This window comes from Podarcis cretensis (assembly GCF_951804945.1).
Source record: "Podarcis cretensis genome assembly, chromosome: 15".
Classification (NCBI taxonomy): Eukaryota; Metazoa; Chordata; class Lepidosauria; order Squamata; family Lacertidae; genus Podarcis; species Podarcis cretensis.
The window spans coordinates 15,504,212-15,524,876 of NC_137185.1; the positions used below are offsets into that span (position 1 = coordinate 15,504,212).

Here is a 20,665-nt window from a genome sequence, read left to right on the forward strand (position 1 = left end):
CTCCCATTAGCTCCAGCAGCCAGTATGGCCAATGATCAGGAACGATGGCAACTGGAGTCCAGCAACACCTGGAAGGCCACAGGTAACCTCTGGTCACATCTGGACCACTCTTCCCTTCCTTTCCCTTTGCTATGAGTTTATCAAGGTACATGGAACAGAGCCATTTGCCATTGGAAAACCCGACATGTAGTAGAGGTGCACTGTGTAGCCAGAAATTAAAAATCCCAAATGCCTCTGTTTGCAAACAACAATAAGAATATGTTTAATTGCATAGTTATACATCTAGCTACAATACGTGTTAATAAAATAAGCCTAGTTCATAATTTATCGTTCCTCTAGTTCTTTCAGCAGTTCGTCAAAATGGGTGATGTACCACTTGGCTTTCTCCTTGACCTGTTTCCGCACAACATTGCCTCCAAAGCCAATGAAACAGTCCTGGGGAAACATAAAAAAATAAGAGATGGGCTGGTTATGTCTCCATTTCAGAAAATGCAGTGGACTATCGGGATTTCTCCTCCATTGGAGAGGTTAGATGGCCATCTGTCATGGATGCTTCAGTTGAGATTCCTGCATTGCAGGGTGTTGGAATAGATGACCCTTAGGGTCCCTTACAACTCTGCTATTCTAGGATTTCTTGTCAAGGATGAAAGAGGATGTGAGATGGAGTGGAATGGCATCCTCCATCCCCTGGCAGTACATGAGATAAAGTCAAACCCTGGGGGAAGCGGAACAGTCACAGGCAGCTGCTTAGGCATCAATGGGTAAGTGCAGATGGGGAGTGTGGGGGAGCGTGGACTAGCCCAACCTTCCCCAACCTTTGGCCCTCCAGAGCTTTTGGACTACAACTCCCATCAGCCCCAGATGGACTATTCAGAGAGAACCAACTAATCAGCTAATTCATCTTATTAACAACCAAGCAGATTCCCTGCAAATCCTTGCAGAAACCTGGCTGGGTTTGGTAAGTGACCTTTCCCTGGCTCAGCATAATCTGAATCAGAAGCTGCTGCCAACAGTATCACTCTCCTTTTTTTTTTAATCAATCATGTGATGTGATGAATAGGTTTTTGCTGGAAAACGCCTTTGCAACACAGGGCAACAGCCATGGTCGTGCTCCCTGATGCCAGTTCTTGATGCATTGGCTGCCTGCCTTGACCTATTAATTTGGATGTGATTTGCCTCCCCTGGTAGATTCCAAAACAATCATTAACAGGCAGCTGAAATCATTAACTTGGAGCAAGCGTCTGTCTGGTTCTTATGGAAGACATGCAGACTTTTGTGGGGGTTTTTAACGCTCCTGATTTTTTACCTGCTCTCCCCTTGCTTCTTTTAGGGTTGCCACATCCAGCAACCAGATGCTGGGGGAGTGGAGAGGTGCCCTTTTTCTTTAGGAACATGTGACAGATTGGTTTTGCTTAGGCTTAGGGTCAGACTGGTTGTCGTACGAGCTCTTATCACAAGGACATCAGAACAGCTCTGTAGCTTAGATCAGACCAAAGGCCCATCCAGTTCAGGATCCTGTTCCTTAAGGCAGGCTGGCTGCAACTGTAGAGTGGGTGCCTTGCAATGTTGTGCTATGTGACTCGTCTACGTTGCTTGAAATTTGAATCACAAAGTAGATTGGTTTGGGCAGAGAGGGCTGGTGGGGTGGGTGATTCTGCCTCCCAGCAGGGGCTAGGTTGGGTGGCCTTCTTGTGGTTGCAGAAAGGTAACCTTGTGGATCTGCACAAATTCTGGGCATTCTGATGCCAGAAAGAATCAACCATACAGAAGTCAACTCTGAGCTAACTCCTATGAGCCAGTGAGGTCCAATCACTATTGGCTAAGCTGTTGAATTTGGAGTCCTGGCTTCAAATCCATATCCAACAGCATCATTCACAGGGTATCCTTTGAACACAGGAACATTAGCTGCCTTTTACTGAGTCAGACTACTAGAGATCAGACTGGAGGCAGCTCTCCAAGGTTTCAGACTGGAGACATTCCTTGGGATTGAACCTGGGAGCACCTTCTGCATGCAAAGCTGGTGCTCGATGACTAAGCTGTGGTCTTTCTTTTGACAGCCTCTCTGTCCCTTTTTCTCTGCTTAACCTACGCCACAGAATAGCTGGGAGAACCCAAGTAAGCAGCCCTGGGCTGAGAGGAGGAAGGGATAGAAGGCAAATGCCATCACCCCACAGTCACTACTCACTGCAGGTGGGCAGGCTTCCATATCTGTTGCTCCGTCTCCAATCATCACCACCTTCTTAAACTGAAACTGCTCCTTCAGGTAACTAATGACTTGTCCTTTGCCACCCGACTCAGCAGTTGGCTGCGTCTCATCAAAACCGGCGTATTCTCCTAGAGGCACATCAGAGAGAAAGTCAGTCATGGAGAATCACAAGGAAAGTCAATGTTTGAAGGCAAAAGGGGGGGGGGCATCCCTGGAGGGAAAGGGTAGAGAACCTGGTGCCCTCCAGATGATGCTGAAATCCGACTCCCAACAGCCATAGCCAACATGGTCAATGGTCAGGAATGATGGGTGTGGAACATCTGGAGGGCCACAGGTTCCCCTCCCTATTCTGGAAGGAGGGAGGGCGACAGTTCAGTGGATCAGAAGGAATTTTTGCAGAGTGAGCCACGGTCCTGGTTAGGAGATGGATTCTATTGCAAGGAAGAATCTTCTCTCTCTCTCTGCCTATTTTCGTATGCACACAGATCTTCCATCCTGCCACAAGTTAGAGCAAGGATGGGGGACATCTGTGGCCCTTCAGATGTTGTTAGGACCCTGAAACCCAGCATGGCCAATGACTAAGGAGGATGGGAATTGTAGTCCAACAACACCAGGAGAGTACTGCATTGACCATCTTCAGTCTAAGGGTTTGTTTTTAGTTTATGTATTTTTATTTATTAGATTTATATACTGCCCTTCATCATAAGATCTCAGGGCAATTCACAGAATTTCCAATATCTGGGAGATGTACCCTCTGATGTGGAAACCTTCCTTGCTGACACCAGTGTAGGGTATTTTGGCTCTATAGCGCCATAAGGGCAATTTGGGGAACTACTATTTCCACCCACCCACCCTTTGGCTCCCACACTCTCAGTCCCATCAAGATTCATGGTAAAGGACATTCCACGTTCAAATAAATCTTCCAGAGTGGACCTTCTACATGCTGTGAAGGAAGGGGCAAAGTCATGTCCAAATAGCCTATTTGGATCTTGTTGATAGAGGGCTTTCACCAAAGCCAGCAACCTAAAACCCATTCATATAGTAAGAGATCCACCCATCTTTTTCCTCCAGTGGACAATCCTGAGGAATTCTGCCAAAGCTTAGCTTCAGACGTGTCCCTTGAGCGACCCTATTTATCCTGGCAACCCTGAAAGTTGAGTTTGGCTGCACAGCTGTGCTTTGGTTAGCTGACAAAATCTTTCACCTTGAAGAGCTGTTTTATCAAGCTGCACAACCCACTTGGTCTCTCAATGTGCTGACTCTCTCAGAGCTGCACTCCTTGACCCTCCTCTGTGCCAGTGCATCTGAGAGTTAAAGCTTAACCATGGGAAGGAACAGTTCTTTCCAAAGCAGCTGGGCAAACGGGGCTTATCAGAAGCAGCAGGTCATTGGTGATGCTTTGCTTCTTTTCAATCTGGGAACCTTTTTTGGGCTAAGAGACACACAGTCCCTTCCAGGCAATATTCTGGGAACCACAGGTCAGAGGCAAAAAACAGGGCAGGGTAGTGAATTTAAATTTATACAGTACTGTAAACTAGTTTCTATACGCATTCCTGCACCCCTTTCTATCCTCCGTCCAGGCAAGCAGGAAGCACTATTTAATCTTATTTTTTTTATAAAAGTATTTATATACTGCCCTCTCACAAAACATCAGGGCACCTGCATCAACATAAAAGCATCACTGAATTGCTTTCAGATGTTTTGATGTTGCTGTGCATACAGAGTTCAAGGACACATTCCAGCGAGGTAGAAAACACTTAAGAGTGCAAAGCAGCAAGGGGGAAGAGTTCCAAGGGCCCGGTAGAGAGGCCTGCACTCAGCCTGCCTGGGAAAGCTTACCATTGAAGTAGAACTTCAACCTGTTGGCAAAGACGTTTGCTGTTGGGATGTTGAGCTGCAAAGCCACGTGTTCCACGATGCTCTGAAACCCCCCGGAGATTAAGAAGACCTGGACACCTCGCTGGTGGAGCCGGTTAACTAGTTCCCTGTGAGGAACAGGAGAGGGTGGCTAAGGCCCATGTGTCAGGGCAGGATTCATTAAGATGCTTCTCTTTTGCCTTCTGCCCTGCCTCCACCCCCTTCACACACAGCTGCAGCACAGGGCAAGAAAGGCTTCCAGGCTCAGTAACAGGCTTCAAATAAATGAATGGCCCAGGAAAGTAAGTGGCCATAGACTTCCTCACAGGTCTTCCTCTATGCTGAGCCATTTTAGATAGGATGTTGGTGAGTGAAGAAGAGTCTTGCTTACGTGCAATTCTACATTGTCAGGCTTTTCTCTGGGACCCTTAAGGACTGGGGTGCAATTGACTGGGGAGCATCTGCTGCTAAAAGGTAACTGGAGCAAACAAAGATGCCAGGAGAATGGATCCACACGCTCTCCCTTTTGTTAGTTTTCACAATTGCTTTTTGCAGAGGGATCTCACCACAAGGTGAGGAATCCCTGATGCTGTTCAGTGGCTCCTTTCTCTCACAAGCGTGTCCCAAACAGTGTTGGGAAAGGGAAAGACAGATACCGGTTTCCCCCACTGAAAAGGACGCCTTCCAGCCTCTTTCTGCCTGGTTAAGAAGGTGGAATTCGTAATTGTACAGTAGGTCTTTGATCTTCCCTACCCGCTTCAAATGTCGCTACAGCCAATTCTTCAGAAATCATAACCCATGAGGAGGAGATAATGTGGAAGATGTCTCCATGGATGGACATGGGGTCCAACTGTTCAGAATGCCTCTTACCTTATTCCTGGTGTTAACTGAGGCGGATGCTCCGATATCAATTTCTGCACTTGTTCATAGGAGGGGCGGATGAGGCCTAGCCGGGCAGTCAAAGCAGCCTTGAACGTTACAGTGCCACCCATCGCTCTTCGAGTCCTAAATTGAGATTCAGAGAAATCAGAGAAATGCAGACCAGGCTTTTTAAGGGCAAAAAGAAAGCCATCCAGCTGAGTGTGTGTTTGCTTTACATACACAAGCAGTTATGCTACGTCAAGGTAAAATGAAGTCTGCTTCAGTTCCTCATTTAAGAGGATGGCCGCTGGATCAGATCAAGGGCTGTCCACCTTCGTGGGCATAGCCAGTATTTTTTTTGGGGGGGGGCAGAACCTCAGTTAGCTATGTATTTTTATGTACTGGAGGGGAGCTGCTCCTCCCTGCCCCCTTTAAAAACCCATCTGTGTTTATTGCAGTCTCAGTCATGATCCTCTGCTGCTGCTGCTATTTACATGTTTCAAACTACACATGTAGCCCATTAATGGCACGGTCATTTTGACCATTAAATGGCCTTAAAAGAGGATTAAATTGATAGAGGAGGGAGCGACAGCATCAATCTGTGGCTATAATGCCCAAATCAGCCTTAAACACTTCAGATGATTTGGATGGCAACTCCTATCAGTCCCAGATGGATAAATCAAGGTGGGTTCCTAGGGGCTGCCGTGTGGGGTGAAGATTTAGCCAGCTGGATCCCAAGTTAATCAGGAAATGCTGCATTCCATTTTGCCTGATGAGTTCTGTGAAACTCTAAAAGGTGGCTTCTCCCACACCAGATGTGGAAGCACATGATCTAGTTGTGTTTCCTATGGTTTGGGGTCACCGTACAGAATGGCCCCACTAAGCCTGCCATCCCAAACCTTTATGCCATCCTGATGTTTTGGATGACACCTCCTATGTTAGCTGGGACTGATGGGAAGTGTAGCCCAAAACATCTGGAGGGCTGAGCTAAACCAACCTCAGGCCTGCCAGGAGTTTCTGACTGAACCACAAGCAGACAGGTTTTTCAGGTTGGAGAGAAGATTCCTGATTGGTTGGGAAAGAAGGATGGTTGCTTGCCCATTCAGTATGACAGGGAAAGGAAGTTGGTAAGTGCTCTCTGCTCACATAACCTTGTGGCAAAGCTAAGGAGGTATGGACTTGGTCCAGAATGTAGATGGGAGACCACTGTAGAGCCTCACAGCACACAGAAGTCAGAGTCTAAGTGCAAAAAAGGGAAAAGTTTTTAAAGCAACTTCATTACACCTTACACAAACATGCAAGGATTAGCTGCTTTATCTGCCTAATGCATGGTAACAAGGTTTGCCAATAGTGGCCCATGCTCAGTCTCAGAGCTTGCCCCCCCCCAAGAGGATCCTGTCCTGAAAGGATGCCGTAGAGGCCAGGCCCAGAGGTGTCTCTGAGCCACTTCTCAGCAGCATCCCCCAAATGTTCATTCTTGCATTTAGGTCCCCCAGCCCAAAGACTAGCCTTTACAAATTCTCACTAGCCTGCTTACTAAAAAGGCTTCCCCGACAGCCAGCTGGTATCAGGTATGGCAGGATCCAGGTCGGGGATGGAGCTCAAGGCCTTTGCCCCTTGGGAAGGGAGGGGACAGATCTCTGCAGAAGCAAATGAGAGACAGCCTTACGTACATTTCGGCCACTGCGTCTCCGACGCCGCAGAATTTCGCCAGCTCGTCGATGCCTTCCTCTTTGATGACCGTGCTGTCCACATCAAAGCAGACGGCATCAGCGTTTTGGAAGACTTCCTTCAGCTCCATAAGAGAGGACATCCTTTTGACGGGTTTCCTGTTGTGGGAGAGGAAGATGAGGTCGTTCTGGATATCGGCACACTGAACCCTGTGTTGAGCCATCTTGGAAGAGGGTCCTGTGGGGCTGGTAGCTTGGTGTAGAGAGGGAGAAGTGAGCCGTGTGACTCCTTTTTGAGAGGGAGTGGGTGGCAGTAGAGGGGGGCGGAAGTGGCTGCTGATTTGCTGGCCATGGGGGCAGCGCAGCAGTGGGCAATCAGTCAAGGTTGGCTCCCTGGCTGAGTTAACCCTTCCGGGAGCTGCTGCCTTCACTGACGTAAAGAGTCAAATAAGAGATTTTGGCGTTTAGTGAACCTCTTGGAAGAGAATGCTATTCCCTCCAGTGTTGGCTGCTTCCTCTCCTGTCTTCACTGCCATCCAAACCCCCTGCAATCACAGTGCAAATGCTTTCATCAGATATTCACAACAGTGTAAAAACAGCTTAAAAATAAATTACAGTCATAAATAGAGTGGATCTTAAATTTATATCAGTTGTCTAAGAACAGGGTGAAGAGGTGCGTCTTTAGCATAGGATGAAAGCTGTATAGTGAAGGTGCCAGACACACCTTGGTGCCACAAAGGATGCCCAAAGAAAGCACATTATTGCAGAACAATTCCCCTTATAAAATACTGTAAAAATGTTATTTCCACTAATATATGCACTTATATGTATACTTTAATCCAGTACATGCATTTTTGTACACATTAAAGTAAAGGTAAAGAGACCCCTGACCATTAGGTCCAGTCGTGGCCGACTCTGGGGCTGCAGCGCTCATCTTGCTTTACTGGCCAAGGGAATTACTTGACTGGAAAACTGCACTGCAATATTTCAGAAAGTGTGAATTGTAAAGCATGGCTGTGCATCGGTTCACATTTTGTTTCAGAAAGTGCAAATTAGGTACGTTCACTTTTAAATGTGAACTAAATCAGGTATCTCCCCCTTCTATATAAACACCCCAGGGATCAAGGCGGGACAGCCCTCCACACTAAGTCCCCCAGGGATGGCATTTGCCTGGGGAATATTCTTAAGAGTAGGGGTAGCCAATATGATTCCCTCCAAATATTGTTGGATTCCATTTCCCAGTGGTCAGGGGTGATGTCAGTTGTAGCCCAACAACTTATGGAGAGCCCCACACCAACTACCCATGTACCTAGAGCAGCCTTTCTCAAATTGGGGTTACCAGATATTGTTGGACTACAACTCCCTGACCCCTGATCCTCGTAGCTAGGGATGGAGTTGTAGTCCAACAACATCTGGGGCCCTAAGCTTGAGAAAGGCTGACTTAGAGGCTTCCAGTTCCCTTGTATTGCTCCTTGATGATGCCCTGATACAACGGTTACCACTACAACAGACTAGGAACTGGCTGTCACACCACTTTTATTGCCACAGCTATGTCCAAAGAATATTTTGAAGCATCATTTGGTCTTGAGAATTCTATACAGGGGCAGGCAACATGGTGGCTGTTGGACCACAACTCCCATCAGCCCTGACAGACAGCACAGCTGACGGACAGGGGTGATGATAGGAGTTGTGATTCTTCAGCATCTGGAGGGCACTACTCTGCCCTCCAGATGTACACTGCAGTTCTCAGGTTTCCTGGGTAGGGTGCAGCTATGAACAAAGGAGGTTTACATTTGTTGTGGTGCGGATACGGACAGACTCTGAAACAGTCTTGCTGTCCTGGTAGGCCTCATAGCCTGCTTTGCAGCCTTGACTTGCCTGTTGGTTCTGAGCCAGGCAGAGCTGCAGTGGGGGAGGAGGAGGGAGCTTTGACTCTGGGGCAGGGCTGGGACACCTTGCACAGTGACGCATCATTGCACAATGGAGTGAGCAAGGCACGTGTTGACATCTTTGGAACAGGCCCAGCTACCTGAGGTTTTTTCCAGGCCCTAGGGAAGACTGAACATCCAACCAGAACCCAGAGCTCTGTGCTGGGCTGCCAGTTTTGAAAGAGCGACCCTGGAGGGCAGTGCCAAGACATCTGCGTCATAATGTCCTCAAATCATGATGTAACGCCCACCGTCCAAGGCTGGGTTGCAACAGGACCGTATGATGCAAGGCAAGGATGAGGTTGCCAGAAAGTGACGTTGGCGCCAAACATACTGCAAGAGGATCTTCTTCAACAAGCCAATCCTTCTTGCAAAAGTTGAGAAGCTTATGGAGACTTAACAGGTCCTGCTGCTCAGTCAGAATCATGAGTCTGGATTTTTCATTTTTCCAAACATGGACATCGAGGGTTAACATCAACCTGGTGTCTTCTAGATACTGTTAGACTACAACTCCCATCAGCCCTAGCTGGTGTATACAAAACACTTTTGAGATTTTGCAAAGTGGAGGCTATGGCTTCAGGAAATCTACAAGCAAGGCTCTTCTCATTTTAGAAATGCACACTTGGCTTCAAAGCGTACGCAGATAATGCAGTTTCATGAACTGTATTTCATACTGACCTCTAGACATGGCTGCATATGACCAATATGCAAATGAATCCAATTCTAGTTCCCCTGCAATTCTTTTGGACTTTCTTTTCCTTCACTTCCTGCTCACCCATCCCCAAACCTTCCTTTTTATCAACAGCAGCCAGCCCCTCCTACCCCTAAGCCCTGTTGGATTTTTTCCTCTCCTATCCAAATGGTCCTTTCCCTAAACTTCCTTCACAGCAACTGCACTGTCAACACCCTTCTGCTTAGGTCTTTCCCTTGAGAACCCTGGATATGTAGGAGTATTCTGTGGCATGAGAAGCAACTCAGCTAACGGTATATGGAAAAAGTAGGAGCTTGCAGGCAATAGCAAGAGCCAACGCAACCCACCGAACTATATGCTGCTCCTATAGCCATGTCCAATGGCCAACCAGGACCTTGATAATCCCATCCCGATTTTTGCTGGCTGCCTGGGATTACAATAAAAGGGAAACTGCCAACCACTTCAATGGCCATGATCCTTGGATTGCGGGTTGCATTTAGTTTGGTGTCTCCCTGAGTTGGGCAGGATCAGGATTTCATGGGGCACACAGAGATGTTACAAATAGTCACAGGCTGTGATTTGTAGAAATAAGAAGCATTATTATTAACACAGTAATAAAAAGATATGGTTTAGGGTCAGCGTTTTGCTTCACTATTATTATTTATGCCTTTGTAGAAATGACCTTAGGACAAACTTCACAAACCTGCCCCCCCCCTGTGTTTTGGACTGCAACTCCCATCAGTCTCGCTGGCATTCAGAGGCAGACAGCAGAGGCAGGACATAGCCATTGTGGCTAGTAGCCATTGCTAGCCTTATCCTGCTCTGTTTTGGGGCTCGTCCACACCTGCTCATCTCACCACTACCCCCCCCCCCCGGGAAAACCTGATCCTTACCACTGAATCGGAACAAACATCAGTCAGGTTCTCTGCGGATTGACGTTTGCTCTGATCCAGCAGTAAAGGGTGGGTTTTCCTGGGGCAAGCAGTGGGGCAAACAGAAAACCTCGTAGACCCTTGCTTTCTAGGCATAGAACAAGCAGAAGTGTGGACAAACCCTTTGTCTAACCTTCTTTTAAATCCATTTCAGCTAGTGGGCGTCGCCACCTCTTGCTATGTGGTTTCACTATATTTTCTTTATTTTTGTTTATTTCTGTACATTTATAACCCACTTTTCCCCTGTCATAAATCCAAGGTGGTCAACATGTGGTTCCTAAGCCGTCTCCCACAAAGACACTGGCCAGACCCAAACCTACGTAATACGTAGTTGCAGCAAGGTGATGGTCCCATTCCTGGTCTGCTAAGGGTGTGGATGAAAGAAGAAACAGAATGGGGGAAGTGAGAATGAATTGGATTGCTTTGTTTGTTTGATTGTTCTGGCATAGGGTGTTTGGGAAGGGTGAGCTCAGCATCCTGTTTCCACAAGGACCAGCCAGATTCCTCAAGGGAAGCCCACAAACAGGACATGAACACAATAATTTTAATAAATAAACCACTTTGGGACCAGATCTTGGGTAAAAAGCAACAACAATAGCTTCTGAAGTGAACCAGAAATTACAGCACACTTCAATTTATGATTTGCATTTGACAGAATGCATGAGAAGTGTTCATTTCCCCCTTTTCTATCTTCAGAAAACAAGTCATACCATGCTAGTCATAAAATCTGATTCCAGCCAGGCTGCAAGCTTTCTGTGTGGCATTTGGTATCTGCCCCTGGAAGAAACCCAGCTTCCTGAGAACTTTAGATTTAAAAATAAAACTTTCAAGTTTCTAGGCCTGGTGGAGGCATAAAATAGCCTGTATGCAAGTAGGTCCTCGTATGCAGAAAGCTTGGAATTAGAAGGATCTGGGAGAGGCTTCCTGTAATCAGGGTGATTCCGTGGTCTACTTATGAATCCCAGTTTGCTGGGTGTCCATATCTCCCCTGCCCCACACTTTCTATGCCCTCACTGAACTGCTGGCCAGTCTGGGGCATTGTCCTTAGTGCTGAAAGGCTGAGAAGGGCAAACAGTTCAGTGAGAAGAGAGCATATACAAACAGATGTTGCAATCCTACACCAAGTTACATCATATGCTTCCCACTGGAACAAGAGGGCCCTTCTGTGTGCATACATAACTGAGTACAGGATTGCAGCCTTGGGAAATGGGAGGGCTCTTACATAATTTATTCTTCCAGAAGAATAGTCTTCCTTTTAAAAAGCCTCCCCTCCACATTAGCTTGTGTTTTCTCTCTGGCACGGATGACCTCACTCAGATCGGCTTTTAATGCACTCACTCTTGTGGGTAAAAGACCTGAACTGCTTTCTTCACTCAGTGTGCAATTAACTAAGTAGCTTAAGGTTGCGGTCCTAACCCTACTTACCTGTTGGGAGTAAGCCCCACAGGATTCGTCGGGACTTACTTCTGAGTAGGATGGTTAGGAATGCACTGTGTGTAGCTTTTAAAAATTAAAGAAGGTAGGGAAAAATCAATGGAAAATAAAAGATAACAGAACTTTTAGTGACAATAGCTTAATGTAGTATTTGCCAACTTGGTGGCATCCAGCTGTTTTGGAATACATTTCCATCAACCCCAGCCAGAATGCTGGCTGGGGCTGATGGGAGTTGTAGTTCAAAACAGCTGGATGCCACCAAGTTGGCAAAAGTTGACTCAGAGAACCTCCATGGTCAGAGAGTGCATACCTCTGACAGCCAAATCACTGGAATTGCCATTGCTTCTTGAGGGCTTCCTGGAAAGACTGACTGGCTAGACACTATTCGACTAGATGGACTTTTTGTCTGATCCAGCTGTTCTTAAGTGTTAAGAAGCAGGATCCACCTGCCATCCTCAGACAATTTATATGGAAGTTGAAATTTCTGTTTGTTACTAACCAAACTGTTGATAGTTTGAATTTAGCTTCTCTCTGACCCATCCTTCCTCAGAGGGAAAGCAGAACCTCAGAGCGAGACATCCTGAACATCCTGCATGCATCAGGACAGATGCTGATGCTTTGCCTGTTCAGGATTGCATCATTCATTCATCCCTTCATCACAGAGAGGCCCTGCCCTTTTTTTGTTCCTGCAAAAAAATTAGCCACCAGCAGAGGGGTCCAGAAGGCGAATCCCTGTGCCAACTGTCAGTTCTAAAGAGCAAACTTGGAACCATGAAGTTGGAGGAAGCAAAACAGAAAGAAAATCTGGGAAAGGGGAAAAAAAGAAACCACCACCCTCACCCCCAAATTCAAACAGCCAGCAACTTACAGGACTGTGGAGCCTGCTGCAATTTTAGATGTCAATACCGGGCACCTCCTGGCTGTGCAGGCGAGAGAAGGCTCAGTGAAGCCCTTCAGTCACATCGATGCAAATGCACTCAGCAATCTGGAAGCCGGCCACATTTTCTAAACCAGCTTTTGCTGAGTAAGCGACAATCCTCCTCTGTTTTTCCTTTTCCCCTTTTTAATCGCTGCACACATGAAAGCAAAGGGCTCTGCTGTTTACAGAGCGAGGCTTAGGAAAGAGAGGTGTAATTTTGCACTTTGGGAGGGAGGAGCCCCTCAAACCCAGCCCTGGAAGCTCCCTGATTGGCTCAGGAGGAGCCGGCAGAGAGAGAAAGGCGAGGAGGTGGAGATTAGAAATAATAGGCTCCAGATCTCTTCTTGGAATAAGTCACCTTGAACTTGCAAACTCTGCAAGAGAGATTGTCAGGTGATATCCATATGAAATGGACTGAGCTAAGCTCAGTCACAGCCATTTGTTTCAATGTGTCTACTCTGAGTAGGGTGAATATTGGATACATTCCAATCCATCAGACTTAAGGCCTTTGCAGATGACACAGGATGGAGTATTACGAATAGGAGAGCTGCGGGGGAAGGCTGATGGGCCGAAAAGGCAACTGGCTGCAGAGTTCAAGAGTAGTTTTGCTGAGCCCTGCATGATGAATGTGGTCATATTTAGTTATCTAACAAATTTTCTATACTACTTAATCAACAATGCCGTTGAAGCAGTTTACAGAAACCATTCGTCAAGCATTCAAAACAAGCTGATATTGAAGTGATATTTAAAAAATACAAATAAAGCCAGCAACTTTTAAACAAATATACATACAGTACATGCTTAGATAGGCTTGCTTAAACTGTTTTTTTCAGCAGGTACTGAAAACAATACAGTGAAGGCTTGCCTGATGTCAATAGACAGGGAGTTCGAAGTGCTGCCACATTGCAGGACTGATTCTTTGCAAGTGCGGAATGAATATGATATGGCCCTTGTCAAAGTGCCTGTTCCATAGATCGAGGCAGGAGAGTGGGCATATACATGTGTGGTAAGGTGATCCTTCAAGGGAAGGACTCAGGGATGTTTTATCTGAGGAGGCTAGAAGGTCTAAAGCAGAGCTTTCCAAACTTCTCATGTTGGTGACACATCATTTTGTGACACTGTAATTCAGTTTTACTAGCAAACCAGAGGTTAAACTAACCCCTTTCCAGCCCCTACTCACCACAGCCGGCACACTAATGTGTTGCGTGACACATAGTTTAGGAAGCTCTGGTCTAAAGTAGCAGCAAAGCTAGCTTATCAGCAGCTGGGGAATCTGCCCCTCCACTTGGAAGTTTCCAAACTTTCTTTCTAACTCCAATGAACTGAGATGCAGGAGCGCAGATGAACTGGAGAAAATCCTGGGATGTGCTCTGTGTAACACAGTCACATTAACTGACCAAGTGTCTTGGGCTACCCACAAACACCCTTGACCCCCTCCCTTGCAACTCAGGACCAAGGAAGGAAAGCTTACCTGCTCCTGCTTTTTTTTTTCTCTCTCTCTCTCTCTTCCTACTGACGAATCCCCAAAAAGCTTCCAAGGTGCTCAGAACACAGCCTGAAAACTTATTGAAACTTAATTTCAGTTCGAGGCAGTGACCTCTTAGATTGTATTTCAAGGGGCTTTTAATTCAGCTCCCTGTTTTGAGGTAGGATAGCACATTCACCATCAACTTGCTTCTTTCAGACTAAACAGCACTGCAAGAAAGGTTCACAAAAGCCAGAATTCCCATAAAGGCCACCCAGGCACTCTGGAAGCAGATGGCATCACCAAGAAGGCACCAAGGTAATGACCACCCCATGTACTGGGTCGCAGCATTGGGTATCCAGAGGTATACTGGCTGTTTGGACATGGAAGCTCAATTCCTGTTATCAGGGCTAATAAACAGGAATTATAGGGGCAGGAATTTATCTATTTTTTTTCCATGATCAAAGTTTTTTTTCCTCTATAGGACAAAGTTCCTGTGGGAGAATTAGCTCTATGTGACTCCTTCGAGCCAGCAAATCTACATTCCTTCCATTAAAAAATAATAATGAAAGAGGATCCAGGTATACTGGCCAATCTGAGGAGAAAATCCACCAATCATTGGATGGATTATGAATTATTATTGCAGTCCATTCTTCAAGACATATATCAAAGCAGTGGTTCTCAAAATTTTTGATCCCATAAACTCATTCCCAGTGCCTCCTCCCCTATAAAAGGCATTATTATTATTATTGTGGAACGCCCTCCCATCAGATTTCAAGGAAATAAGCAACTATCCTACTTTTAAAAGACGTCTGAAGGCAGCCCTGTTTAGGGAAGTTTTTAATGTTTAATGCTGTATTGTGTTTTTAATATTCGATTGGGAGCCGCCCAGAGTGGCTGGGGAAACCCAGCAGGAGGGGGGGGTATAAATAAATTATTATTATTATTATTATTATTATTATTATTATTATTATTCAGAATAGTGGTTTACATGACCCGCTAAGGAAAATAATAACACAGTAAAATGCTAAACTGTAACAATTAATTGCACATTTATTCAAAATCCAATTACACCTACAGCATTTAGTTTAAATAACTCAACAAAACTGATGAACTGGATCCAGTGATGCCAGCTTTTTAAAGTCTGATAGTCATTTATGCCCCCAGCGCCACCCTGCAGCCCCCTTGCCTCTTAGTGCCCCCCAAGTGATCTCAACGCTCCCCAGGGGGCAGTACCACCCCCTTTGGGAACCACTGTATCAGAGCAAAACTCACACCAATCAGATGTAGGACATGATCCTGTGCATGGTTAATGGAATTCTAAATGTTGTTGATTTCACCATGATAGAGTTAAACATACCCCACTGAAATCAACAGGACTGGAAATTTAGCTGTATTGCACCTTAATAATGCCATGGCAATGGACCTCTTGTTGTCACTGTCAGTCTTAAAGGGCCCACTTTTGCGTGTGAAAACAACAAAGAGCCTTGTAGCACCTTAAAGACTAACCAATTTATTACAGTATGAAGCTGTTGTGGACTCACACCCATTTCACCATATGCAGGAAGCAAAATCTTAGTTGGCAGGCATATAATGGAGAAAATCTTAAGTTGGGAGTTGAAATGAGATGCAAAGATTGCTGTCAAGGTGATAATTAGAGTTTAAATGTGTGTTAAACCGGCACAACTATTACAGTTAAGATTGCAGATAACTTTCTCAGCATTGCTAAGATGATTGTATAAATATGGGTGTGAGGATTTTTGGGCTCTTCAGATGTTGCTGAGCTCCAACTCCCATCATCCTTGGCCAATGGCCATGCTTGGTGGGGCTGATGGAAGCTGTAGTTCAGTGACCACTGGAGGGCCAAGGTCTCGTCGTCGTCCCCGTCCCCCCCCCCCGCACAGTGGTGCAGGCTGCAGGGAACAGGGAGTGAGCATGCCACACCTTGTCTTTACAAGTTTTTTGGGGGGGACGTTGGGACATCTTTGTTACTTCTTTCCGGTTTGGAACTTCTCAACCTGTTCCTGGATCATGACTCCTGAGCACTGTGTCTTCTGCTGAGCCTGTACTGATAATTGCCTTAATAAAGATCTCTGTCGTAAATAAGACAGAGATCGTTATTAAAGCAATTATCAGTATAGTACTTGTAAGTAAGAGTTCCTGTTTGTAAGTTTTAGGTGGCCATTGGCTCTGCTGAGAAGCCAACTCCATCAGGCTTCACCTTCTCTCAGCTGTTGCCTGGCTGCAGCAGTGGCAGAGGAGGAAAACAGGCCTGCTCCATCAGTTCTGCTAAAAGACCAGCTCCATTGGACCTTCACTCCATCACCTGTCCCCCAGAAGCAGTCGCTTCAACAGGTCACAGCAGAGGGAGGACAAGGAAGCAAGGCCTCTCCATTAGCATTGGGCTCCTTGAATTATTTCCATTCCAGCAGCTGCTCCTTATGAGAACTTTATAACTAAGAGCTAGTGTCTGAGGTTGCTTTCTCCCCTTTCTGCCTCCCAATTGCTTTTCCTTTCACATTGTGTCTTTTAGACTGCAACATAACTGATCTACATAAGCAGCTCTTGGAACCTAAGAGCACTCTGCACATGTATGGAAAGCTCTTTTATTGCTTGCTAAGTCTTCCAGAGCTTAGGTTTGGCCCTGAAACTGATTCCAGAGTTCAGCTTTGTTTTGGACTTCGGACAAAACTAGATGTAATGTAGGAATTCTGTGATTGGATCTCCCAATCCCCCGTACCACTCTTTTATTAATGATTAAAAGCATCCATAAGAGAGGGAGAATTTTAATAAATGCTGCAGTTCCAAGGAGGGAGGCTTTTTCAACTAATTTCCCTACACCGTATCCCAAACAAGTATCAATTGTTCTCTGCCCCCCAAAAGCTGTTATTAGCCAGAGAAGGGGAGAAAGGCAGAAAACTGAGTTTTTGAATCAAATGCTTGTACAAGAAGAGCCCTGATTCTTGATCAGACCAAAGGTCAATCTAATCCAGCATCCTGTTCCTACACTGGCCCAGCAGATAATTTATATAGACAGAATTTACTGTATATACCACTTAATCATCAAAATCTCTAAGCAGTTTACATAAAAATGCCTCTCAGAAGTCCACAAGCAAAACCAGAGTGCAACAGCACACTCGTGTTCCTCAGCAAGTAATACAGAGGTACCTCGGGTTAAGTACTTAATTTGTTCCGGAGGTCCGTTCTTAACCTAAAACTGTTCTTAACCTGAAGCACCACTTTAGCTAATGGGGCCTCCTGCTGCTGCTGTGCCACCGCCACACAATTTCTGTTCTCATCCTGAAGCAAAGTTCTTAACCTGAAGCACTATTTCTGGGTTAGCGGAGTCTGTAACCTGAAGCGTATGTAACCTGAAGCGTATGTAACCCGAGGTACCACTTTATTCAGAGGCATACTGTCTCCAGCATGTGGCTAGTAGCCAATTATAGCCACTGTAAATCATAATGCCCTGTGGCATGTCCTTCTGAAAATCGGCTGCCCAGATAAATTTGTGAACATGCTCCACAATATTATGACAGCAACCATCACAGATAACAATGGCTCTCAAAGTGAACCATTCACAGTGGGATGAGGTGTTAAACAGGGATGTGTTATTGCCCCAACTCTATTTATTATTTTCATTGCTATGATCCTACACATTGTCAAAGGGAAACTCCCCACCGGGCTAGATATCATATATCGAACAGATGGAAAGCTCTTTAACTTAAGTAGGCTGAAAGCGAAGAGTAAGGTTACCATAACTTCCGTCATAGAGCTTCAATATGCTGATGACAACATAGTGTGTGCACACTCAGAGGATGACCTCCAAACCATCCTAAATATCTTTGCAGAAGCTTACAAAAAGCTTGGCCTATCGCTCAATATCCAAAAAACCAAAGTGCTGCACTGACAAGCACAAAACAACCCCTCTGCAGCGCCACAAATCCAACTTAACAGTATAACCTTGGAAAATGTCAATCACTTTTCCTACCTGGGCAGTTATCTTTCCACAAGGGCCAACATCGATGCAGAAATCCAGCACTGCCTGAACTCCGTGAGTGCAGCTTTCTCCCGACTGAAGTGCAGAGTATTTGAGGACTGGGACATTTGCAGGGAAACCAAAACGCTTGTTTACAAAACTACTGTACTACCAACTTTATTGTAAGCTTGTGAAACGCGGACCACTTATAAATGCCATCTCCAACTCCTTAAAAGATTCCATCAACTGTGTCTCCAAAAATTTTTACATATCACTTGAGAAGACAGGCAAACCAATGTGAAGAAGCAAAGATCACCAATGTGAAAGCAATGACTCTTCAACATCAACTTCGTTGGACTGTTCATGTTGTTCAGATGCCTGATTATCATCTTCCAAAGCAACTATTCTATTCCAAACTTATAAATGGAAAGCATAAAGTTGGTGGTCAGTAAAAGAGGTTTAAAGACTCTCTCAAGGCAAATCTAAACAAATGTAGTATAAACACTGACAATTGGAAAACACTGGCTTGTGAGTGCTCTAGTTGGAGAACAGCCTTTACCCATGGATTTTGAAGACTCTCGAACTCAGGACAAAAGTGAGAAACAAACTAAGAGGAAGGCATGTTTAGCAACCCCTCTCCATGATCAACTCCCACCAGGAAACCTATGTCCCCACTGTGGAAGGAGGCGTGGATCCAGAATTGGCCTCTACAGTCACCTATGGACACACAGTTAAGGCCATGTTCATGGAAGACAATCTTACTCGGCTATGAGTGATCACTAAAGAAGATAACCTTTCCTCCATGAATTTGTCCAATCCTGCTTTAAAGCCATCAAGTTGGTGGTCATCACTGCCTCTTGCAAAAGTGGGTTCGTTCCATAGTTCAGTTATGTGCTGCATGTATAAAGACTTCATTTGGTCTGTTCTAAATCTTCCAACATTCAGCTTCATTGAATGGCCCCACTGAGTTCTAGTATTATAAGAGAGGGATATGATGTTCTGACCAAGGGAGTGTTCACATTAGCAAGGCACTAGAGGGCACTGATGTTTTTCCCTATGCAAAGAGAGACGAATGGCTTAAGGACTACATCTGGTATGAATCACAGAATCATAAAATTGTAGAGTTTGAAAATATTGTGAGGGTCAATAGCGTAGCGGAAGACCCGATCTCCGCAGAGCTCCCTTTCACTAAAGGAAAAGGACCGCCATTGCCGTTCGCGCCGCCTCCGGAGGTTTGATGCTCTTTTTCTCAACCAGCTTCATGATTGCTGGAATGGCCCAATCGGTAGATTGAGCATGAGACTATAATCTCAAGATCGTGGGTTCAAGCCCTACGTTGGGCCAAAGATTCCTGCATGGCAGGAGTTGGACTAAACGGCAATGGCGGTCCTTTTCCTTTAGTGAAAGGGAGCTCTGCGGAGATCGGGTCTTCCGCTATGGCGAAGCGGAGACCCGCGTCTGAAACCCACAGGCAGCAAGAGCCTGTGGTCCTGGGACTCGGTGGGCGCCAGGAGCGACCCTCAAAACGTTGAAGAGACCCCGTAAGGAGCCTCGGATCGTGGAGGGGGTTGCGGCGCTGTGAGTCGATCGCTACTCTGCAGAGTGAAGCCGCGCAGCTGCTGCCGGTGAGCGCTGACCTTTTTTCCTTGAAACGTTCGGAACTGAAAAGCAACAACCCGTGAGTAAGGAAGGACTTTTTAAAATTGGAGTCTAAATTAATGGAAATTTGGCTGAAAGCGGAGAGATGTTAAAAGGAAGTCCGTCTTCCGCTGCTATTTAAATTTCAAAGCAAAAAGAGCTGGAGGAGTGGAGCCACTGTAGAGGTTTTTTAAACCATCTGATTTGAGCACCCACTGAAGCTGCTTTGAGACAAAGTAAAGATTTAACTTAATTACTGGATTTAACCTTTATTTGGACTGTGATAATCTTCTGCTATGGGAACTACAGATTTTGACTGAGAAGCCCAGGTACTTGAGCTGCCTGAACAGTAAAACTGTCAGTTTGCAGACTTGGCTATTGTGGATTTGGACTTGCAACATTTAGAGCATTTTAAGACTTGCTACTTTGAAACACCAGTTGACACTTGTCAGAAACAATGTTTTGCTGTCAATTCTAACTCTGCTAAGCATTAGCTACTGAAGGTCTATGGACATTAAATTTGACTTTATTGATTTTATTTGATTTGACTTCTTCTCTCAAGACATTGCAAGCTCCCTCTAGAGGATTCTGGACTTACAGCAGTGACATTATTATACTTTCTCTTTCCTTTCCTCCTATACGATTGTTTACTCTTGGGCTGTGGAATTCTCATGGGAACAACTCAGCTTGACCTTGACTGTTAGATAAAGTTGGAATGAGTGGCACAAGAAAAAAGGGAGTAAGAACTAGACAAACAACTTTAACCTCAGCATTACAGACACGTAGATCATCTGTACCTACTCTGCCGGTAGCAGGGGAGGAAGAAATTGTATCTACTCTGCCGTTGGCAGGGGAAGAAGAAGAAACTGAGCAGTTACAGTTGGAAGATATGGCCTCAGGAGCAACTGCTTCAATCCTAGAGAAAATTTATGAAAAATTGGAATCCTTGGATAAAAGAGTAGAATCTCTGGACAAGAAAGCGGATGAACAAACAGCTAAAATTGATCAAAATACAGCTTGTCTAAACAGAATAACTGGACAGGTGGCACAGAACGTACAAGCAATTGGGCAGTTAACTGAGGCCT

At 45.5% G+C, this 20,665-nt stretch overlaps 1 protein-coding gene and 1 long non-coding RNA gene across 2 annotated transcripts; one reads left to right on the top strand and one right to left on the bottom strand.

The window, feature by feature from the left end:
• Positions 1-237: 237 nt before the first annotated feature.
• PSPH (phosphoserine phosphatase) lies at positions 238-6,862 on the bottom strand. The gene is made up of 5 exons (XM_079956047.1): positions 6,598-6,862; positions 4,934-5,068; positions 4,046-4,191; positions 2,186-2,334; positions 238-435 (listed from the first exon to the last, which is right to left on the bottom strand). The coding sequence occupies exons 1-5, from the start codon at positions 6,816-6,818 to the stop codon at positions 325-327; spliced, it is 762 nt and encodes a 253-aa protein (XP_079812173.1). The 5' UTR covers positions 6,819-6,862; the 3' UTR covers positions 238-324.
• A 138-nt stretch (positions 6,863-7,000) lies between these two features.
• LOC307204473 lies at positions 7,001-18,720 on the top strand. Its single transcript, XR_013833708.1, has 3 exons — positions 7,001-14,281; positions 14,448-17,127; positions 17,372-18,720. It is a non-coding gene; the product is annotated as an uncharacterized lncRNA (long non-coding RNA).
• Positions 18,721-20,665: the final 1,945 nt, after the last annotated feature.